The 15,666-nt window shown below is 41.6% G+C and overlaps 1 protein-coding gene across 10 annotated transcripts in view; it reads left to right on the top strand.

Annotated features, from left to right (window-relative positions):
* Positions 1-15,666, top strand: part of ZNF462 (zinc finger protein 462) — a 126,239-nt gene that overhangs the window by 42,752 nt on the left and 67,821 nt on the right. For 9 of the 10 annotated variants that reach the window (XM_090038912.1, XM_090038906.1, XM_090038904.1 and 6 more), the window contains exons 2-3: positions 8,775-9,026; positions 9,556-15,059. In XM_090038912.1, the coding sequence (XP_089895038.1) occupies positions 8,775-9,026; positions 9,556-15,059 (5,756 nt within the window). Of the gene's footprint in view, positions 1-3,539; positions 3,601-8,774; positions 9,027-9,555; positions 15,060-15,666 lie in introns of all 10 variants that reach the window. The other variant, XM_090038907.1, reaches the window with a different exon arrangement.

Raw genomic sequence — 15,666 nt, 5'->3', positions numbered from 1 at the left:
GTCCCCCTGCCACCTGGGGCTGTTCTGACCTGGCTCAATGTGCTGCAGTCCCAGATGCACATTCAAATGGTGTGTCCAGGATTAATAAACTCCAGCATTTATTGCTTTGAATGAATTGAATGTGTAGATATGCACAGTGAGGTGGAGACTTCTTTAAGCATGGATCTTGTTCTGTTGTGCAAAAAGTTCCTAGAAGAAGCAATTTGCAGTTCACAAGGGGTTATAAAATCTAGGAGTTATGCTACTATGTTCTTGAGCTCCATCTACTGGCACCTTTATCTACTAATTGTAAGCACAAAGAGCTTATTCCAGCAAAGTTTGTAAGGTGGAAAGTGGTTTGTAATGGCGATCTCCATTTTATTGTTTTCAGTATAAAAAGAAAAACACTCAGCCTGAATTTTTGCTCAGGAGACTAGTGCAAAAGCCAAGGCCCTTGACTCTGATATAGAGTTTTTATGGGAGGGGCTAGGCACCAACTTCTTGAAAGAGGATGCTTATTTGTGACAAGGTGAGGGAAAAAACTGAGGTGGTCAGTTTTTTCTTAATCATCTAACACAAATCTTTTATCTTCCTAGAGTTCAGTCATTGTGCTCTCATGCCCCTTCCTTTTTGGCATCTGACAAAACGTATCAGGTTAATGTATCTTTTGGAAGATGGTTTTGTCTAATAGTTTCTTCCTTGAAAAATACTTCATAGAATCTCAAATGTGGTCAAATAGAATTGTTTCCCCAGAGAATTTTCTTCAAGAAGAAGATTCAATGCTCTTTTTTTCCCTCCTTCCTCTTTTCCTTCATCTGCTGCTCAGAGGAAGTAAACCTTCTTGTCTTGGCTTGTGGACCTAAAGGAACTAAACTAAGAAGTTTCTTTAGTAAATGTCACATTTTTTGAAATATATGTTCAAAGAAGTATTTAAGTGTTAACTGCTAGAGCTTTCCTTTAACCCATCAGAGGAGTGCCTGCTTATACACATCATGGTCATCTGATAATAAAGTTAAGGAACACACTAAACTCAAAGTAAAAGTACATTTCTATCTGTAGTTTAGCCAAGGATGATATTTTCCTCATGTCTCTTCAGAGCCGCCTTGATTTTTGTTAGGATTGCAGTCTTGCACATGACATTCCTTCAAGGAAAAATCAAGGGATTAAAGAAGATATGGAAGTGATGATTGAGAGAGCAACTTTTTGGGGCCAGAACATCTCATTTTAGAAGATTTGAAAATTGTATTTTTATGTCTGAAGCTTATTTATAATGTAGTCTGGTTACCCCCAACATCAATCTTCACCTAGTTCCTAGCAGCTGAACTTTGATAAATGAAGACAAAGAAAGAAGTTCAGAATGCTACTTTTTGTAGTTTTTTTATAAACTTCCTCAGTTTGTCTTTTAAGCTGAGACAGCAGTTGTCTGCAATCTGTCCCTAACTTTACACATTTGAAGTCTGAAAGTATCCTCCAGGAATGTAGATATCTTCAGCTGTTTTTAAAAGAAACAAGACACACACCTTTTTGCATCATAAAAATATGAATGAGGAGAGAGTAATTAATTGAAAGGAACCATATATCATCACATCCGTACAACCATGGCCATGCGATATATGGTGCCACAGACCTGTCTGTGCTGCCACACACTGCACATTCAGGCATTTCCCACACTACTGTCTTGCACGGGGAAAAAAGTGGGGTAGTGCACATGGAGGTGTAGTGTGTGCCAACCGAAACTGGAACCTGATCAAGCCAGAGCCACACTCCAGCTACTAGCAAGGCTCCTAGCTGCAGGAGCGCCATGGTTGCAGCTTCCTCAGCCCCCAGGTAAAGCTGCTGGGACCAGCACAGTTGCTGGCCCCAGTCTTCCCTATACCACCCAGGGTAACCTGCCGCGTGCCAGAGGGCACGTAGCATGGGCATTCCCCAGGGACACCTAGCAGCAGCACAACTGCTAGTTGTTCCTGGGGAACTAAACATCTGTGCTAGTCTGGATGTGGATTATTAGGGAAGCTCTGTCTCCTGGTCCGGTTTCTTCCCAAATAACACCCGAGTTCCAAATGACATAGTTTTGATTGTTGTCCTTATTACAAAGAAAATGGTGTGTATTTATGGGATACCTAATGCTCCTGCAAAACTCCAGGGAGACAAGGCACCAAAGTCAGGAGGTAACCAGGCAAAATCAATACTGTACTGATGTATTCGGTTCATGGTTCGCTTCGCCAAACTGCCTTGTGGTAGGAAGTGGTGTTGCTAGTGTGTGGTGGTCTACTGTTAAACAATAATTAGGAATTATGGTTTTGGATGACAGGTTGGGTCCAGTAGCATTGTAGCTGTCCAATGGATCTGCCTGCAATACTAATTTTGTATTTGTATGCCAAGGACTCCAGAAGAAAATACCACAGCTTTTGTGAATTCAGTTTCTCACATGAACAGAGAGATCTCTGTATTTTTTGTACAGCTCCCAAGATTACCTCTGTGAAGATGATCTTTTATAAAAAAACCCACAGTACTAGTGCAGGTCTACTTGTTTTTTTCCTTTTTAGTGAGGAAAGGCTTTGCAGGCTAACAGCTTGAAAACTCATTTGCATGCATGCATCTTATATTGCAACTATATAACTATATATGCGAGTTTGTATGTGTTTATATATAATTTTTTGGGTTTTTTTAATGGATTCTCTTACTGCAAAGTAACAGAAAACAGTGGTATAAGCAGATGCAATGCTAAGGATATCTTTTGAGTTGCAGCCCCACTTTTACCAGTACAGAATCTGGTTCTGTGCATGTATCGGTGTGTGTACACATGCACATTTCTCTCTCATTGTAAAGCTTGGAATACTTGGCTTTCATAACAGTCTGATCAATTGGAAGTTCAGCAAATACAATATAAAGAATGCTTGCTTGCAAGACTTCATTTTGTGGAATTTGGCTTGAAGGCCATTCCACATTCAGAAGATCATCCTTAAAATATTTATGTCCAGATAAATAGGAGAAACTTTTTTTTAGATCTGATTGCCGCTGTTCAGATCATGGTTTTATTATTAGTTATGGCATGGAACAGATCCCTGATCCATATATTTTTCCAGAAAACTTAGTTTTGTAAAACATCTGTTTCTTTGTGAGAGAATTTTCTTTATTTGTCCTATCTAATCCATTATGTCCTTCATCTGAATTAATTGGGATCTTATAGTTAACTAAGTAAACCCTAATGGAGGAAATACAAAGATAATATATAGACTTATTTAATCAAATCATCCAACTGATATGCTATTTAACTGATGGATGCAACTGTTAAATTTTATTAATTTTCAAATTTCTTTTAAAGTAATGCAGAAAACTTGACCATTGGACTTAAATACAGAATTTGACTCTGAAATCTATAACCACATACTAATGTCAGAATTTAGCCTTAGATTTGGTTGTACTTAGGCTGGAATTTCAAGTAAAGAAGTAATGGGCTGACTGCAAACCAGGTGAGACCAATCAAAACTCTCAAAACTGAAGAGTAAGGCAAGAAAAAAATACCCACACTTTTCTTTCCTTTTTTTTTTTGTTCCCAGGTAGAAAACATTCCAAAACCAGCTCAGGGAGAATTTGAAGTTGCTCCTAGTTTGGCCAAAGGTTAGTGAAAGAAACCACTGAATCAAGTGAGATTGTTATGGGTATGACTGAGGACAGAATTTGGACTTTCAATTCCTCATTATTAATGGTCTCTGACGTTTACAAATGACAGATGCACCTTTTTTTTATAGAGTAGCCTTTAGTCTTTCCATTTCTCACACGTGTTGGTTTCTCCATTGCTAGAAAGTCCCATAATCTTATTCAGCATGTTGCTTATTTTTGGTGTCTTGAACTGAAAAGATGCATTAAAAAACCCTCAGCAAGTTGCAACAGAAACTGCATGTGCATAAACCTATATAAAGTGTTTCACTAGTAATCCAATCTATAATTGGAGAAGGTTCTTGTCTCATGCTGTGTAACCTCTAGGTTTCTATGGCAGGAGAAAACACATGCCCTGCAGTATTAGTTGTGGGATTTCAGGTTCTTCTACTTAAAGATTTTGTAAAGTCTATAATTAGTTGCTGGTGAATTACATTGTTGTAATGTTTATTTCTGGTAATCTTCAGCAGAAAACTAAGTGGATCAATATTGAAGCTTCCTGCATTTTATTAAAGGATACATTTGCTGAAATGCATGAATCTAATCCACACACACACACAAATTTTATGTTGATCTACTTTGGCCATGCACAGCAAGTCTTCAAAAGAATTTTGTCAAGTAGAAAGAGATTTGGCAGTATTTTCTCCGGTAAAAACCATACTACACTAGTGTAGCTTAGTATCAGATTCACCCCAGCAGTGATAAATCTTGAACTGAACAAAATGAAAGCTGAGTGTGCCTTCTTTTTCTGGATCTAAAGCAGCTTCTGATCTTCTGAATGTTGGGAGACTTGAAATGGAGCATTCATTTTAAAAGGTGATGATACTAAAATTGAACTGGAAGTTCATATCGTGTGTGGTCTGCATGACCTTTTCAGTTGTGGTTGTTTGTGCGCATATTCTTAACTTCTAGAAGCACTGCTGACTCCATCTCAAAACATTACGGATGGGTAGTCAACCATAGAAGCTCAATTTTGAGGTCAATGCTTTGGGCTTCACAAATAATCTTGTATTTTGTAATATCAACAACAGATCTAAAAGCAAACTATTTGCACCATACCTTTACAGTTGTTGCCACATCTAGTATCTTAGACTAATCTCCTGTCCTGCATTTTGTCTTACATTTAAAAAAAAGCCTAAAACATTATGTTTCTTGGTGTTTTAGCCATTTTATGGGTATTTCAAAGAAAGGCAGAGTATGAGACTTCAGACTGAAATTTTAAAACTGCAAGAACTTGAGGAGAAATGTTTATTCAAGTTCTTCCTTTTCCTTTCCCAGTTGGAGAATCAGAATGCTGATTTATGGTTCTTTACAAAATGTTGGAACCATAAAATTTAAGAAAAGCTTGTATTCTACATAGACTGAGCAAACCTAGATAGTGGTGCATATTGTATTTCACTTTATGCTTTTTTTAAACCATCTACATACTTGATGTGAGCATGGTTATTTTAGTAGTTAGATTATCTATAGTCAATGTGGTCTCAAGGGATAGAGTGTGAGTATTTTAGACTTAATGATTTATGGATTCATTTCATGGTTATTTTTTGGGGGTCCCCTGCAACTTCCTGTTCTGCTTTTGATTTGCTGATTTGGTCAACTCCCTTTTCTTCTATACATAATCCACTCCCCTTACCCTTTTATCTACCTCCCTCTCAAATCATGCTATCTGTAACATTTGGGTATTAGATTGTGGGATTTATGAAAAATGGAATGGAGAAGCACTGGTGCTGTTTCTACCAATGGACAGTGTGCCTTTTTCTGCTTGGTCCTCATGGAGAAGAGTACAAACTTTGCTCTCTGTCTCTTATTTGGTGCACGTCTTGACAGAGTATTAACATCTACACTGAAAATATGCTCTTAGTCGGCTAATAGATGGGTCACTCTTAGTTCTATAACCCTTGTGCGCGCGCGCACAGGTGCACATACACACACGACACGCATCATGTTTCAGTTTCTTTTGATAGCTTTGACCAAACCAGCAGTTTCGTGGTTTGTGGAACACCTGAGTTTTAAAGTGAAAAGGGTGAATAGTGAGACAACATTCCTCAAAAATAAGATTCATCTTGATTTCAGTCATGCTTGGTGAAAACTTCAAGCTGAAGGCCATTCAGCTGTAGTTCCTCTACTGCAGTGAGATTAGCTTCTTCTATGACTCAGTGCTGCTGTTGTGGTACTGGCATTTCAACTAGAAAAGCTAGAACCCATTAAAAGTGCTCTTTCACCATTAAAAAAAAATCAGAAGTTTTTTACTGTACTCATTAATCCCCTGGCCCCCCTTTTTTACTATGCTTTATAGTTGAAGGAAACTCAGTTTGAGATTGTCCAAACAACAGCCAGCATCCTTGAGGATAACTTCAAATAGTGTCAACATCCGAAAGAATTGTCACCGTGCATACAATTTTTGCTGTTCTTGTGCAATACTGAGGCTGTTAGGCATATCCTGGTCAGAACCTCAATTTGTCTTGCCTTTGGTTTTTATTTAGTGACTGGGTCTAACCGTTTCCAAAAGGCACGCAGTGGAAAGATTTTTCTGGTGGTGTTTCTAAAGGCACTGAAGTTTGAAGGGAAGAGAGATTTTTTGTTTCTTGTTTTTTTCCCCTCTCTTCTGCACAATGGAGCTTTCAGAGAACCTCTTTTAAAAGGAATAGCTACAGCCTTTGTGTTGGAGGGTGTGTCTCTTGGCAGGATTTGCTGAGGCAGACAGGCTGGCTGGTGATTAACAAAGGTCATTAGACTTTGGAATCTGGCAAGCAGAGTCAGATGGTCTGTCTGTCTTCTGTGCAGAGAAGGACAACTCCCAGGAGGCTGAGGCTTTCTGGAGGATCCTGCCCCCCATCTCCCCCTGCTCCCACTTAAGAGCTTACACTGTGTGGCTTCAGCCTGTAGGACAGTTTGGACAAGTGTCTTGGTTCCCTAAATCTGTGTTGCTGGAACTAATCAACACATTTATCATTCATGGATAAAAGGACCTTCAGAGATCTTTGCAAATGATCTGTTTGGAGGAGGGGGGTGCTGGTGTGACAGCACATGAGAACAGCCACTCCTTTGTTGGAAAAGGTAAATCACACAAAAGGGGAGAGTATTGCTTTCAGAATGCTGATTTTTTTTTTCTAGCCTCAACCCAGCAAAAAAAAAAATCTTGTGTGCTTCAGATGAAGCTGAGATAAGTGAGGCCATGTTGTGAGCAGGCTAGAAGCTCTGAGCCTCTGAGTGCATGAGTTGTCTGAGCTAAAATGGCTGCTCCTAAAGCTCAGAGGACTAGGGCAGCTTAGTGAGTCTTAAAGCTTCAGTGACGCAGGAGCTCATATCTCTTGAAAGTGTGATAAACACATTCAGCAGAGCTGTGGCTTGTTTGGCTGAGATGAAAGGACTAAGCTTGGGGGATGGGTAGTGAAAACTGGATGATCTGCTTTTTGTGAAGTGCTCTAAATGCAGGAGTCGTCTGCTCCATGGAAAAATTTGTTTTCAGGTCTAATGGACTGTGCTAAAGGAGACGTGGGGTGGGGCTTCACTCACTGCTGTAATTTGATCCAGAGCAGATAGCAACCTCTTCCACACAATTTGGCCTGGTGCTTGCACATAAAAGCTTGAGTATCTCGATTATTGTAACTTTGTTAGCTGCAAAGAAGCTGGTGCAGTATTCAGTTTCTTTCTTTGGGCGGGAGAGGGGGGGAAGGAGAGAGAAAGGACAAATTGCAGCAGTGCAAAGTAGACTAGGTAAATATCTGGAGTGTCTGTGTGCTCAGCCTGGCCAGAATTTGCCTTGCCAGAAGTTTATTTTAGCAGGCTATCAGAAGGAACATTCTTTTCTGCAGAACCCTGATGCCACACACCCTTGTGTTTCATTGACACAATATTATTGGACTTGGATCTTGCTGTAGGAGGACTTTTATATTCCACAAATAAAGGAAATTTGTAAAGTATTTTTGGCTGCCTTTCCCTTTCTCAGACTTCTGCAACTCCTAGATTAGCTTGGCCCAGAGAAGGAAGTGGGAAATCTTATAGTAATTGGTCTAGTTATAGTAATTGGTCTATAATGTTATAGTAATTGGTCTAGTAATTGGTTCATTAAGATAGTAAGTTGCTACTGTACCCAAGAAGCATGTGGAATAGGTGGGCCTCTACCTTTTTATTTTTTCTGAGATCCCGTTCCTTGTTCTACACCAGTGCCCAAAAACTTTGAGCCCGCTGATAAATTTCTCCCCAGAATTATGTGATGCTGCATTAACTAATCATGCATTGAACAATAATGTGTCATGTTTCCAAGCTCCGCTTACTACTCCGTATATCAAACTAGGTAGGTTCATGAAGGTAACAAGGAAGTCAAAGTTTTAGGGAGGGGCCTTTTTAATCCTTGAATACTGTTGCAATGTTTCTATCAAAAGCAACAGAAAATGGCCTGTTTCTGGGTTTTTTTCTTCTCTATCCCTATTCCATGAAAGACATGTTCCTTTAAGGAGGCTATAAACCATGGGTATAATCATAGGAATTCTAACCAATAATGGACACAATCTTGGAGCTTTCTGGAATTGTTAAGTAAATGTCCAAAAATCTATGTATCCAGACATCACCTTGCCACAATGTCTCTTTTCCCCACTGCAGTCAGTGTTGACAGAAGGTTTAGAATAAATGCAGAGGTTTTTGGAGGTTTTCCGTTTCAGGTGGTAAGGCAATCACTAACCTTCAGAAAGGTTAGTGCTGGATGAAGAGAGGCAGAAATACCATTTTTTTTTCCTGCTTGCAAATTTCAGTGCATTCACAGCTGGAAATTCCAGTATATGCTTCCCTGAGTCTGTGTGAGACAGGTTGCCAGAGGAACAACAAACCCATATGAGAAGAACCTGAGTAAGGAAAAAGCCAAGAGGTCAAGGTCCACTGAATCAATATCCATTTGTCAGAAGGCTTGAATGTTTGTAGAGTTGAGATCAGCAACTTGTGAGCTATTTAGGTAGGACTTTCTGTGAATTTGAATGCCTTGATGTGTCTCAAAGTATTGAGCAAAGTTTGAGTTGTCAGCTGCAATAACTATAGCATTTTTGGAGCCTGCTGAACCATGTGGGAACAGGCTTGGTTTTATATATAGTCAGTTCATCGAAGAGTCTCTCTAAAATAGGGTTTTTCCTCTTTTCTTTCAGAATTCTCTAATGTGAAAGATCATCCCAGAACCATGGAGGTGCTGCAGTGTGACGGCTGCGATTTTCGAGCTCCCTCCTATGAAGACCTGAAAGCCCACATTCAGGATGTTCACACTGCTTTTTTGCAGCCCACGGATGTTTCTGAGGAAAGCCCTAGCCAGCCAAGGTCTGGCTCCATGAATGCTAGCAACCAGACTGAGGTTGAATTTTCTTCTGTAAAGGATGAATTTGCAATTGCAGATGAAATAGCAGGTAAACGTCAACCTAAACCTCTTCTCCATGCTGGTTTCTGCATATTTTAAGGTGCAATTTTAATGCAATTTAAAAAAAAATCCATTATCTTTATTGCCATGATGGTGAAGTGAATTTTGCCTAGCTACTGGTTCTGCTTGTCGCTTTTTATGTGATCGCTAAAATGGGGGGTAGATTTGTCTCCCTGCTCTTCTTCATTCAGGTGTTTCTATAATTTTTTGTTTTACTGTTGCATTTGAAGAGGTTTTCCTTTTTAAAAAAACTTCATGCATTTTTGTTCAAAGAAACTTAATTTGGAAGTAACATTTTTCCAGGTGATATATATTGTTTGCCTGTGACCTATATTAGGTGCACAAGCGTGTCATAAATAATGTCTAGGGTAGTATTGCATGCTCTGCAATCCTGATATTCCCAATGCCTTTCATGGACGTGGCTGTTCTTGAGTATTATCATGTTAGTGTGATGTGTGAAGAAAACAATTGTGCGTGTTCTTTATTTTTGTTTTTTTTTCCCCCCACCTCTCCCCTAGGGCAAAATGCAGCAACTCAAATGGGGACTGGAAGTTATTATAGCCATAGCCAGAGTTTTTATGGTCAGCACATGGCCCCAAATCCTAAACCAACAAATAAATTTTTCCAGTGCAAATTCTGTGTGCGATACTTCAGATCCAAAAACCTGCTCATAGAGCATACCCGAAAGGTCCATGGAGCACAAGCTGGAGGGAGCTCAGTGGGGCTGCCTGCTGCCGGATCATTAAATTACAACATCATGATGCACGAGGGGTTTGGCAAAGTTTTCTCTTGCCAGTTCTGCACTTACAAATCGCCAAGACGAGCAAGGATTATTAAACACCAGAAAATGTATCACAAAAACAACCTGAAGGAGAGCTCAACTCCTCCTGCTGCTGCAGCTGCTATATCTGAATCTGGGTCTGCCTCTATGCCAGTGCAGGAGCCCTGCAAGGAGTTGCCTGCTGAGGTGGTAGAGCGTAGCATTTTGGAGTCCATGGTCAAGCCCTTGACAAAATCCAGGGGCAACTTCTGCTGTGAATGGTGTAGCTATCAGACACCTCGAAGGGAGCGCTGGTGTGACCACATGATGAAGAAACATCGGAGCATGGTGAAAATATTGTCGAGCCTGCGGCAGCAGCAGGATGGCACTAGTCTGCCTGATATGCAGAACAAGAATGCACAGAATCCCTCCCCAAACTCCAACTACATCTCTATGAATGCTGTAGGTCGTGAGATGTCAAATGCTAATGTTTCAAACTTCAGAAGCTCTATGAGCAATTCCCTTATCAGATCCAATTCTTCTACATCCTCCAAGTTTCCTTCTGTGTCTTATCCTCAAATGAAGCCTAAGTCACCTCATAACTCTGGCATGGTTAATTTGTCCGACAGATCCCGCTATGGCATTGCTGACATGACAAATTCTTCTGCTGACCTGGAAACGAACAGTATGCTAAATGACTCTAGCTCGGATGAAGAGCTAAATGAAATGGACAGTGAAAATGGCTTGAATGCCTTGGATCACCAGACCTCAGGAATGTCTGCAGAGCAACTGATGGGTTCTGATGGCAACAAATTATTAGAAACCAAGGGGATTCCCTTTAGAAGATACATGAACAGGTTCCAGTGTCCTTTTTGCCCTTTCCTCACCATGCACCGCCGAAGTATTTCCCGCCATATTGAAAACATCCACCTGTCTGGGAAAACTGCTGTATACAAATGCGATGAATGTCCTTTCACTTGTAAAAGTTCATTAAAACTTGGAGCTCATAAACAGTGTCACACAGGTACAACGTCAGACTGGGATGCTGTGAATTCTCAAAGTGAAAGCATAGCTTCCTCTCTGAATGAGAGCACTGTGTCTTATGACAGTGGAAATATAAATGGCAGGAAGTCAGGAGGCATAATGGAACCTGTGCAGCAGCAGCAACAGCAGCAGCAGCAGCAGCAGCAACAGCAGTCACCACAACCCCATTCACAGCACCCCTACAAATGTACAATGTGCAACTATTCCACGACTACTTTGAAAGGCCTCAGAGTTCATCAGCAACACAAGCATTCATTTTGTGACAACCTGCCAAAATATGATGGACCGTCATCCAATGCACCACAAGAGAGTGAGGGGGATGCTCACACCTCTTCCAGCACTGTGAAGAAAAGCCAGACCTCCATTCTGGGTTTGTCATCTAAAAATAACTTTGTGGCTAAGGCCCCTCGAAAGGTGTCAAATGACTTTCCCTTGGATCTATCACCAGTGAAAAAGAGAACTAGAATTGATGAAATAGCAAGCAACTTGCAGAGCAAAATCAACCAAAACAAACAGCAAGAAGATGCTGTGATTAATGTAGAGGATGATGAAGAGGAGGAAGAAGACAATGAAGTGGAGATAGAGGTAGAATTGGATAGGGAAGAAGAACAAGCAGAGCCAATGATGGAGGTATCCAATTCATATGCACCCCAGCAAATGTGGGGAAGAGATGCCAATGATTCTCAGAAGGAGGCTAACTTCAGAAACATGCAGCATGATTATAATTCCACCAATGGGGCAGAAATTGAGCTCACATTATCAGAGGATGAGGAAGATTATTACTCTTCTGTCAGCTTGAAAGATCAGCAGGGCCCTAATGCTTCTGTTCTGGGTAGCCAGTCAAGTCTATATGGATCTGAACAAAACAATGAAAATGCAGAGTTTAATGACTCTGGGAGGCTTTATTATTGCAAACACTGTGATTTCAGTAACAAATCTGCCAGGAGTGTTAGCACCCACTACCAGCGGATGCACCCATACATTAAATTCAGCTTTAGATATATTTTGGATCCTAATGATCACAGTGCAGTGTACAGATGCCTTGAATGTTACATTGACTATACAAACTTTGAAGACCTACAGCAGCATTATGGTGAGCATCACCCTGAAGCTATGAATGTACTCAACTTTGATCATTCTGACCTGATCTATCGCTGTCGCTTCTGCTCTTACACTAGCCCGAATGTGCGAAGCCTGATGCCCCATTACCAAAGAATGCACCCAACAGTTAAAATTAATAATGCAATGATCTTCTCAAGTTATGTAGTTGAGCAGCAAGAGGGAGTAAATACAGAATCACAAACACTGAGAGAGATCTTGAATTCTGCTCCCAAAACCATGGCAACATCAACCCCCGTGGCCCGTGCAGCTAGCGTGCCTAGTACTTTTAACAAAAATGCTACCAAAAGTTTTAGTCCAGAGAGTGAAAATCAGAAGGAGCCTTCAGTAAATACTGTTGTAGTTTATGACTGTGATGTGTGTTCATTTGCAAGCCCTAACATGCATTCAGTTCTGGTTCATTACCAGAAAAAACACCCTGAAGAAAAGGCATCGTACTTCAGGATTCAGAAGACCATGCGCATGGTGTCTGTTGACCGGGGCTCTGCCCTGGCTCAAATGTCATTTGAGATGGGAACCTCTGTGTCTCCAAAACTGTCCAGCCTGGCTTCTCAACCTCCACCTCCCCCACCGCCACCACCAGACCTTGCCACTGAACTCTACTACTGCAAACACTGTTCGTATAGCAACCGCTCAGTTGTGGGAGTGCTTGTCCACTACCAGAAAAGGCATCCAGAAATAAAGGTGACTGCAAAATACATTAGGCAGGCACCCCCTACTGCAGCAATGATGAGGGCTGGTGAGATGCCACCTGGTATTCAGAGACCACCAATGTCTATGCAACAGCTGAATAGGGGCAGCTCTGAGAGTGCTGTGACTCCCCCCGAGAATGAAATGTTCTTTTGCCAGCACTGTGATTATGGAAACCGGACCGTTAAGGGCGTGCTCATTCATTATCAAAAGAAGCATCGTGACTTCAAAGCTAATGCAGATGTGATTAGACAACACACAGCCACTATTAGAAGCCTCTGTGACCGGGGCCAGAAAAAATTGGCCAGCAGCCTGCCTGCTCCCACCTCCAGTACTGACCGGGACAAGGCTAAGCTACGAGCTCTCAAATGCAGGCAGTGCTCCTATACATCCCCTTATTTTTATGCCTTGAGAAAGCATATAAAAAAAGACCATCCAACCCTGAAGGCCACTGTCACATCCATTTTGCGATGGGCATTTCTGGATGGCTTAATAGAAGCTGGTTATCACTGTGAATGGTGTATTTATTCGCATACTGAGCCCAGTGGTTTGCTTGTGCATTACCAAAGGAGACATCCTGAGCATTATGTTGACTACACATACATGGCAACTAAACTCTGGGCAGGTCCAGATCCTTCCCCTCCAGCTCTAGTGCTGCCATCAGAGACAAAAACGTATAAATGCCGTGACTGTGTTTTTGAAGCATCTTCCATTTGGGATATTACTAATCACTACCAGGCTTTTCATCCTTGGGCCATGAATGGTGATGAGTCTGTGCTGTTGGATATCATAAAGGAGAAAGATGCTGCTGAGAAAGCTGGCATGCAGCCTGATGAACTCGGGGCTAGGATTAATTCTGAAGACCAGATAACAGCATCACAGATGGAGCAGGATGCAGAGTGCACTGAGGACTCGGGTCTTTCCCAGGAAAAAACAGTCCAGCTGGCCTCTGCAAACCCTGCAATCTCCTCCACGCCGTATCAGTGCACAGTATGCCAATCTGAATATAATAACCTACATGGACTTTTGACACATTATGGCAAAAAGCATCCCGGAATGAAAGTGAAAGCTGCAGATTTTGCACAGGACATAGATATTAACCCAGGGGCTGTATACAAGTGCAGGCATTGTCCATACATTAACACGCGCATTCACGGTGTACTTACACACTACCAGAAACGGCATCCATCAATAAAGGTCACCGCTGAAGATTTTGTACATGATGTAGAACAGTCTAATGACATAGCTCAGAATGATGTGGAGGAAACAAGTAGGATTTTCAAGCAAGGTTATGGCGCTTACAGGTGCAAATTATGTCCTTATACCCACGGCACTTTGGAGAAACTTAAAATTCACTATGAAAAGTACCACAATCAACCCGAATTTGATGTGTTTGCGCAGTCACCACCAAAGGTGTCTGCCTCTGTGGAGCCAGAGATTACTCCTGAAATCAAGGCTTCTCCAGAAATTGCTCCTGAGGACATTGGAGAGATCACAGTGCCGGCTCCTCATTTTTCCAGTTCTCATTTAGTGTCTCATACAGTGTTCCGATGCCAGCTCTGCAAGTATTTCTGCTCCACCAGGAAAGGGATAGCTAGACACTACCGCATCAAACACAACAATGTCCGGGCACAGCCAGAAGGCAAAAACAATCTCTTCAAATGTGCTTTGTGTTCCTACACCAATCCCATCCGCAAAGGGCTTGCAGCACACTACCAGAAACGGCATGACATTGATGCTTACTATACCCATTGCTTAGCAGCCTCCAGGACAATTAGTGACAAGCCCAACAAAGTAATTATTCCATCTCCTCCCAAAGATGATGCTCCTCAATTAAGTGAGGAGCTGAGGAGGGCTGTGGAGAAGAAGAAGTGCTCACTTTGCTCCTTCCAATCTTTTAGCAAAAAAGGTATCGTCTCCCACTACATGAAGCGTCACCCTGGTGTTTTCCCTAAAAAACAGCATGCGAGCAAGCTGGGGGGTTACTTCACTGCTGTGTATGCTGATGAGCATGAAAAGCCAGCCCCGCTAGAGGAGAGAAATGACTTTGAAAAGCCTGAGGTGGAGAATGAGGCTCAGGAAATAGAGTGGCTTCCCTTCAGATGCATTAAATGTTTCAAACTGTCTTTTAGCACCGCAGAGCTGCTGTGCATGCATTACACTGACCACCACAGCAAGGATCTGAAGAGAGACTTTACCATCCTGGGGAGTGGCACCCGCTCTCAGAATTCTCTCTACCAGTGCAAGCACTGTGATAGTAAATTGCATAGCATGGCAGATCTGACCTCACACTTGAATAGTCACAATGAGGAATTCCAGAAGCGTGCCAAACGTCAGGAAAGGAGGAAACAGCTTTTGAGCAAGCAGAAATATGCAGATGGTGCTTTTGCAGATTTCAAACAAGAGAGGGTAAGGAAATGTGTGTTCATTTTTTTTCCCTCCCCCCTCCCCTACTCCCCCAACCCTTCCCAGGCCCCCACTGTTCTCAGTAGGCTGTGTATAACTAGTGCTCACACACGTGGTCTTTGGCAGCCAAAAAACAGACTAACTAGTGACTTCTGCCAATGAGCTCTGTAAGTCAATTTAAATATTCTAGTTTGATACTGTCATCCTCTCTTTTCATTCTCCACCTCTTCCTAGAGTTCCCTAGAGGGTTCCCAACATCTTGTCCTCACCCTCAACAATAATGTAGCTTTTTCTTAAAAAGTTACTGTGCACTTTTACTTATTTTTTTTCAGTAAATGTGTCATCTGCCCCACAGTTCCCACCTCCAGGGGTCATTCTTTTGAAATAACACGCGGATCTTTTTTTCTTCAGGAAGGCATGTGATTGATTGATTGACACTTCTGTGTTAATAATATATCTGGTCATGGGTCTGATTCAAAGTTCATTGATGTCAGTAGGTGTCTTCCTTGGACGTCAGACTTTGGATCAGTCTCCATGTGGAATACAGAAGAAATTCTGTTGTGTACCACTGTTGTCAATCTGGAATAGCTCTGCTTTTGAAAGAGTTATC

The sequence above is a fragment of the Crocodylus siamensis genome, chromosome 3 (assembly GCF_052110815.1).
Source record: "Crocodylus siamensis isolate JL-2025a chromosome 3, ASM5211081v1, whole genome shotgun sequence".
Taxonomy (NCBI): Eukaryota; Metazoa; Chordata; order Crocodylia; family Crocodylidae; genus Crocodylus; species Crocodylus siamensis.
Note: the sequence above shows the minus strand (reverse complement) of the source record. Positions and strands in the feature narration are given on the sequence as shown.